General features: G+C 44.0%; 1 protein-coding gene across 1 annotated transcript; it reads left to right on the forward strand.

Moving 5' to 3' along the window:
• The first annotated feature begins 3,193 nt into the window (after positions 1-3,193).
• Positions 3,194-4,138, forward strand: LOC115461285 (olfactory receptor 13G1-like). Its single transcript, XM_030191013.1, has one exon. The coding sequence runs from the start codon at positions 3,194-3,196 to the stop codon at positions 4,136-4,138; it is 945 nt and encodes a 314-aa protein (XP_030046873.1).
• Positions 4,139-7,982: the final 3,844 nt, after the last annotated feature.

Below are 7,982 nucleotides of genomic sequence, written 5' to 3' on the forward strand. Positions count from 1 at the left end.
AGCTGATGACCCTCTGCTCAATGATTTGTGTCCTCCAGGTTACAAGATTCTTCACCAGTTGAGGTGTAGGAAAAGAGGAGGTGGTATCACTATCATTTATAGGTCCGTTTTTTTAACATTGCATTGGTCTCTCGCTATAATTTAACTGGTCTAGAAATTCTGGCTTGCAGAATTGCTGATGATAGCTTACTGGCTCCACTTTGCTTAGTATTTTTCTATCATCTACCAGGTAGTTGGCTGCCTGTGGAAGGTTGTTTTACAGAATTTGTCCCTGACATCTGTATTAGATTTTCTAATGTCCTTTTGATAGGTGATGTCAATCTGCATTTAGAAAATACCAGTAATTTATACACAAGGAACCTATTTGATTACTGTGTCACCTTCCTCTAATATTGTAGGTCACCTTTTGGACCTACTAGCATATCGGGGGGGGGGGGGGGGGGGATACTGGTATTTTCTATTTAGGTAATCCAGGTTGGTTGCAAGTACCCTGGTCTGACCATGTAAGATCTGATGTTATTAGACCGCTTTGGAAAAGAGCTGTTAGGTATTACAAAAATAAAATTTGGGAGGCTAAAATTAGGTATTTCACTGAACAGATTGGGGGCATCAAATTAAATATCCACAAACTATCAGTTGGTGCACAGCGTTTTTTTTTTTCAACCAAAGAGGTCACACTACACTATAACAGCTGGCTTCCCACTTTGAGTTGAAAATAGCAATTATTAGGAGGACAGTTCTCCAGGCCCCTGGCAACAATGCCACTCTTCCAGTGTCACGAGCTAATCATCGGGCTGCCAATAGACTTTGACCTTCATTTCAGTTACCCTCCTCTGATACAGTTAAATTCTTTCTTTCAAAGTATTCCTCCTTGATGCCTGTCCTAGTAATCTTCTGAAGAATGCCCTAGCTTATTCATTGAACTTCTCAGGGAACATATATCTTTCTTGTTTACTCAAGGCCTCTGCCCAGCTGAGAGGGGTTCTATAATTTTAACCCCTATTCCTAAAACTTCCTCAGGCTTATTGAGTGATATTGCCAACTACAGGCCAGTTGCTTCCATTCCCTTATTGGTCAAGGTGATGGAAGGAATTGTAGCAGCCCAGCTCTCTATCTTTCCAGCTTTCATCTCCTGCATGTATCCCAGTCTGGCTTCAGACCATGCTATAGTAATGAGACTGTTTTAACTACTTTAATTCCTGATTAGGCAATTTGACATGTCAAGTGCCTTTGATGTGGTGGATCATGATATTTTGTTAAATTTACTAGACCAATTTGGGATTTGTGATAAAGTCCTGTCCTGGTTTCAGGGCTTTCTGAAGTCTAGGTCTATATCATCACCTTGGTTTTCAAATTGTGGTGTGCAGCAAGGTTCACTCCTATATCTAATATTTATTATCATGATGGCTGTGCTAGGGGGGAGATGAGTCAATGGGTTTCCATCCATTTATCTACACAGATGATGTCATTATTTACATCCCTTTTTGAGGTGACATCCAGGGAATTCTACATAGGATTAAAATTGGCCTTGATTTAATAGAATCCTGGGCCTCTGAATTCAGGCTAAAATTAAATCGGGAGAAGACTAAATTTTTAGTAATAACTAATCTGTTGACCATGATCCCTGCAGCAATTTTAGCTCTGACTGTATTTCATATTCTTTGGCATCCACTCTAAAACTTTTAGGGGTTGTTGTTGATCAACACTTAAGCTTTAAATCCCAGGTGTCCTCTGTGGTTACTAAATCTTTTAAATTACTTTGGAAGGTGAAGCACATTAGGTCCTTTTTTTCAGTTGATATTTTCAGATTACTTGTCCAATCACTTGTTTTGACCCAATTTGATTATTGCAATTCTATCTCTGCAGGGTGTAAAGAATCTGTCTTAAGGAAACTGCAAACTGCCCAGAATACTGTGGCTAGACTTGCCGTGCATGAACCACGCTTTGAGAGAGCTACTCCTTTGCTGATACATTTGTACTGGCTTCCCATTAGGGCCAGGATTGTATTCAAACTCTGTGCACTCATATTTCAGATTTTGTATGGTATTGCCCATGCCTACATGTTGTCCCTTGTTACTTTGCGTTTTCACAGTTCAGTCTTTGGTGCAAGAGATTGCCTGCATCCAGTGGTGTTCCTAGGGGGGCTGACACCCGGGGCGGATTGCCGATGCGCCCCGCTCCCTGGGTGCAGCGCCCCCCCCCCCCCCCGGATGCAGCATGACCCCCCCCCCCGGTGAAAGGACACCCCCCCCCACGAAAGACACCCCCCTGAGTGCACGCCGCTGTTCCGGGGCAGAAGGAGCATGGAACGAACGAAGGACAGGCGCGCGGCACCCCCCCCCAGCGGCGTGCACCCGGGGTGGACCGCCCCCATCGCCGCCCCCTTGGTACGCCACTGCCTGCATCTTCATTTTCCTACCTATAAGAAAGTAGTTTATAAATCTATATATTCAGCTATTTTTTCATGCCAAGGTATTAAATGGTGGAATTCCTTGCCAAAAAGTATAATATACTAGCATGATTATTTGATTTTTCGTAAGTTTTTTTCTTTCCTTTTCAAAGATTTCTGTCAATTGATCCTGGTGCTTAATCTCCCCCTTCCATTCTCCCCATTATGTTTTATTATTGAATTTTTTATATATTTATGATACTCTCGTTATTGGTATGTGTAGGTTTATATATTTTGTTTCATTTTTTGTAATGACTGCTTTTTAGCTTGTTAGCCACATTGAACTTGAAATTATACTGTATGGGAAAAATGTGGGGTATAAATGTCATAAATAAATAAATATTCAGCAAACCTCTCTGGGTAGTGCCGTTGAGTATCACCAAATTCACATGGGTAAGAGAAATAAACAGATAACTGCATGAGTTGTCCATATCTTTTCATTTGAATATTGGCCTACCCTTTCTATACCAAACTAGGAGCCCTGTTTACTAAGCCGCGCTGTAGGAGTGCAAACTTTTTAGCATGTGCTAAAAATTAGCGCATGCTAACGATAGAGACATGCATAGGAATATAATGGGTGTCTCTATCGTTAGCACGTGCTAATTTTTAGCACATGCTAAAAAGTTAGCGCTCCTAGAGCATGGCTTACTAAATAGGGCTCTAGGTTTTCTCACTGGGATTATTTCTGATATTTCTCTAAGATTTGTTTCTGTTTTATTCCTACAGGTAGAGATTTCAGCTATAATGGAAGGACATAACCAGAGCATGACTATATTATTTTATATGATTGGGCTGTCCAATTACCCTGAACTCCAGTCCTTATTCTTCATCATCTTCTTTTTTATCTACTTAATAGCTATGTTGGGCAACACTGTTATTACTATCATCATTATCACTAACTCTCGTCTTCATACTCCAATGTATTTCTTTCTCATTAACTTGTCCATCTTAGACATTTGTAGCATAACAGCTATTATTCCTAAGGTTTTACAGATCATCCAGTCAAAGGAGAAAACTATGTCCTTCTCTGAATGCATGACTCAGATGTGTGTCTTCTCCTCAGCCTTAGGTACAGAGCTCTTGCTCTTGACGGTGATGGCATATGATCGTTATGTTGCAATATGCCACCCACTGCATTATACTACCATTATAAGCAGGAGGACTTGTATTCTTCTGGCTTTCACTGTCTGGCTACTTGGGTTCTCAAATTCAGTCATGCACCTCGGCTTACTCCTCAGGTTAAAATTCTGCCCGCACAACGTAATTGACCATTTCTTCTGTGAAGTCCCCCCACTATTAAAGGTGGCCTGCTCGGACACGTATGTCAATCATGTGACACTTACTATTTCAGATATTACATTTGGTATAGTTTGTTTCGTGTTAACAGTCATATCTTACACATATATCATCTCAACCATATTGAAAATCCGTTCTGCAGAGAAAAAGAAAAAAGCCTTTTCTACATGTGCCTCACACCTCACCGTTGTGACATTATACTTTGGAGGTGTTATCTACACCTACATTCTACCTGCTTACTTCAATGACCCAGAGACTGACAAAGTGATGTCTGCAGTTTATGCCATTGCCTCCCCTGTGCTGAATCCCCTTATTTATAGTTTAAGAAACAAAGAAGTTATCAAATCTCTTAAAAAATTGCTGGAAAAAGACTTATGCCCATACAATTTATAGTCATTTAAAATGTACTGGATGGGTTAATCTTAAAAGTGGAAAAAGTGTCAAAGATACTTGGGGCCTTTTTGGACACCTCTTTATCATGATATTTCAGATGAATGTTTTAACTAAATCTGTATTTTTTTAAAATTGCATGAACTTATGTATTTTAGAACATTATTACCAGAGAAGCATTTTTCTGTCTTAGGGACTCTTTTACTAAGCCACGTAGGTACCTACGCGTGCCCAACACGTGTCAGTTTTGAGTTACTGCCTGGCTACCATGTGGCCCCTGCGATAGTTTCATTTTTGACATGCGTCCACTACACACACCGGAAAATAAATGTTATTTTCTGGCGCGTGGCAAAAACTGAGCGACAATTGTCATTCTACGTGCATAGATGATTACCACACGGTTACCACGTGAGCCCTTACCGCTAAGTCAATGGCTGGCGGTAAGGTCTCAGACCCAAAATGGACGCATAATTTTTTTTTGCCCCACATCCATTTTCAGCAAAAATGCAAAAAGACCTTTTTTACAGGCACGCTGAAAAATGGATCTGCGTGGTCCACACGCCTACACTAGCGCAGTCCATTTTTTGGCGAAGGACCCCTTAGTGCAGTCTGTTGTTTTATCAACTTTAGATTATTGTAATGGTATATACTATCTTCCGACCACTCATTTAATTTCAAAATTAGAACTTTTGCAGAATACTGCTGCTAAGATGGTGTTTAAAAAGAAATGATTTGATCATGCTACCCCTTGTTTGGTTAGGCTTCACTGGCTTCCTATTGATGCATGCATCTGTTTTAAATTGGCCTCTTGGAAGGACGGTAAGATGCTTTAGGGAGCTGACGAAGTGGGGGTGGGTGAGTAATAGTAGGAATAACCACACTGATGATGATGATGAGTGTTGCTCCATAGCAAGATCCCTCATGAGAATTACTGAATAACGGGGGGGGGGGGGGGGGGGGGGGGGGTCATGGGGTCGGGTAGAGTTTGTTTATAGTTTTATACAATTTTGTCCATATACCATCCCCACACAACATCTCCCCTTTGTGTCCCTGTCCTCCCAGGCATATCATTACTCCTCTGTTTCTGTTACCTCGCTGTGTCCTGCTTCTCTCCCTCTCTTCCCTGAACCCCATCCATCATCTGTCTCACCTGCCTGCCTTCTTTCCCTTTCTCCTTCCCACTGTGAGTTCAGTATTTGACTCCCTCTTCCTTCACCCCCTTGGGCCGGCTTCCCTTTCCCTTCCCTCTAGCACCCTTCCCATGGGTCTACTCAACACTTCTCTCCTTTCCCTTTCCCTCCCTCTCCCATGGGTCCAGCCAGCACCTCTCTTTCCTTTCCTTCCAGCCTACCTCCTCCAGGGCCGCCAAGAGACTAGGTCGGGCCCGGGGCAAGGACCCCCCCACCGCTGCCACCCCCCCATCGCTCCCCCTGCTGCTGCCACCCCCACCCCCCCGTCGCTCCCCCCGCCGCTGCAGTACACGGTCTCACCTGCCTGCCTCCACGGCTCCGGGCGCCCTTCATTCAATGCGGCAGTCGTAGATCGCGTCTCTTCTGGCCTTCCCTCCCTGTGTCCCACCCTCGTCTGATGTAACTTCCGATTTCCACGAGGGCGGGACACAGGGAGGGAAGGCCAGAAGAGACGCGATCTATGACTGCCACTTTGAATGCAGGGGGCCCGGAGCCGAGGAGGCAGACAGGTGAGACCGGGGACTACAGCACCGGTGGCCAGACCCCGGTGCCGGGCCCCCCTTGGAGGCCCGGGCCTAAGGAATTTTGCCCCCCCCCCCGCCCCCCTCTCGGCAGCCCTGACCTCCTCCTCCCATGGGTCCAGCTAGTACTTCTCTCCTTTCCCTCCAGCCCCTCTCTCCTTTCCATCCCTCTTTCCTTTCCTTCCCTCTCTTCTTCCCCTCCAGGCCCCCTTTCTCCTTTCCCTCCCATGAGTCCAGTCAGAACTTTTCTCCCTTACCATCCCCTTCTTCTCCCCTGCAGCCGGCAGCGATTCACAGTCAGAGGCCGTCTCCGTGGCCTTTCTTCTGCCACATCCCACCCTTTCTACTGTAACTTCTTGTTTTGACGCTAAATAGGAATTTGCAGTAGAGAGGGTGGGTCGTGGCAGGAGGAAGGCCAGGGAGACTGCCTATTATTGTGAATCGCTGCCAGCTGCAAGAACCTATGACACCTGTGGGGAGGAGGACAGGAATGGAGAAAAGAATTTTTTACCATGGGAATAAAGCTTTTTACCATTCCTGCGGGGTGGTAAAAAGTTTTGTTCCTGCATCCACGATGATTGTAGTTAGAGTGTTGCTGTTACTGCGGATTTACTGCGGCATGTCTGCGGTAATGATAACCGTGTCATTTTCTTATTCAGAGATAAGATGCTTGGCCTTTTGTTTGAGAATGGAGGTCTTTTGTCTGAGAATGCTTGACATTTGTCTGAGAATGCTTGACATTTTGTCTGAGAATGGAGCAGTCACAGGCTCTTTTTGAATAAAAGAAAATTTTAACTAAGCAAGGTTCCTCCTGAAGATAGAAGATCAGCAGCCCTTGGGAGTTGGCTGGGGGAAGAGCAGCCTTTGGGAGCAGCTTGAGGGAGAATAAAATTACCATAGGAGGTACAATTAGTGCCTAAGGCTGAGAAGATCAGCTGCCCTTGGGAGCAGGGTCAGGGCATTTGACACTTAGGATTAGCTTAGGGGACGGCTAATACTACTACTACTATTAATTCACATTTCTAAAGCGCTACTAGGGTTACACAGCACTGTACAATTTAACATAGAAGGACAGTCCCTGCTCAAAGGAGCTTACAATCTAAAGGTCAAATGTACAGTCAGTCAAATAGGGGCAGTCTAGATTTTCCTCTGGGAGCCAGTCAGACCCGAGGTCCAGCAGTAAGCAGAGTTTTGGTAGGAAATTCAAGGTACAGCAGCCCTTGGGAGCTAACTCGGGGCAAGGTCTTATAGGCTCCTGAGATGCAATCAGCATCAGGAGCCCAACAGAGATGGAGTGCAGTCAGAATTAGGAGGCTAGTGGAGGTGGAGACTCCAGGGAGCATAATCAGCAATTGGAGCCCAGCCCCAGAGCCTTGGCAAGTCTGCTTGAATCAGCCTGCCTTGAAAATCCAGCCACCACCAGTCCTGAATGTCCAGCAAGGGTGAGATCTGGGGACTGAGAGGGAAGAACAAGAGGAAGAGATTCAGGCAAGGAGTAATGAGTGGGATATAGGCCACACTGCTACTCCCACACAATGGCTCAACACAATGACAGGAAGGTATCTGGAGCTGCAACTTGTACAAGGGTTTTACCAACTGAATGTACTGTGGATGGTATTTCTATTGCAATATTGAAAGAGCTACACTATGTCGGAATTTGGTTAGATTCTAGTTTGAGTATGAGAATACAACTGAAAACAGTAATTTGTACTGTCTCTTTTAATTTGCATTTAGTTTGATAACTTTGAGATATCCTAAGTTCAGTTAATTTCAGAATGGTTATTCAAAGTTTGGTTTTATCTTATTTTAATTATAGTAATTCTCTTTCCTTGAAATTACCTGCTTATTGTTTTTGTTCATTGCAAGTTGCATACAACTTAGCAGCACTCATATTAATGGGTCTGTCTTGTATAGAGCATATTTCACATATTTTGGCATTGTTGCATTGGCTCCCAGTTTTCTGGAGGTCTCAATTTAAAATATTAACATTGGTTTATAAATTACCAACTTCTCTTGCTGTTATGCTAAGACTCTACTGTCCAGCCAGACCTTCATGTTCATCACAGAAAGGCCTTCTTGAAGTGCCATCCTTAAACAGATTCAACTCAAAGAGTCCCGGTCTTTGATTTTTTTATG

The sequence above is a fragment of the Microcaecilia unicolor genome, chromosome 1 (assembly GCF_901765095.1).
Source record: "Microcaecilia unicolor chromosome 1, aMicUni1.1, whole genome shotgun sequence".
NCBI classification, from domain to species: Eukaryota; Metazoa; Chordata; class Amphibia; order Gymnophiona; family Siphonopidae; genus Microcaecilia; species Microcaecilia unicolor.

What these genes read in the sequence shown, in the direction of transcription:
- LOC115461285 (XM_030191013.1), top strand. Translation starts at nt 3,194, where the DNA reads ATGGAAGGACATAACCAGAGCATGACTATATTATTTTATATGATTGGG.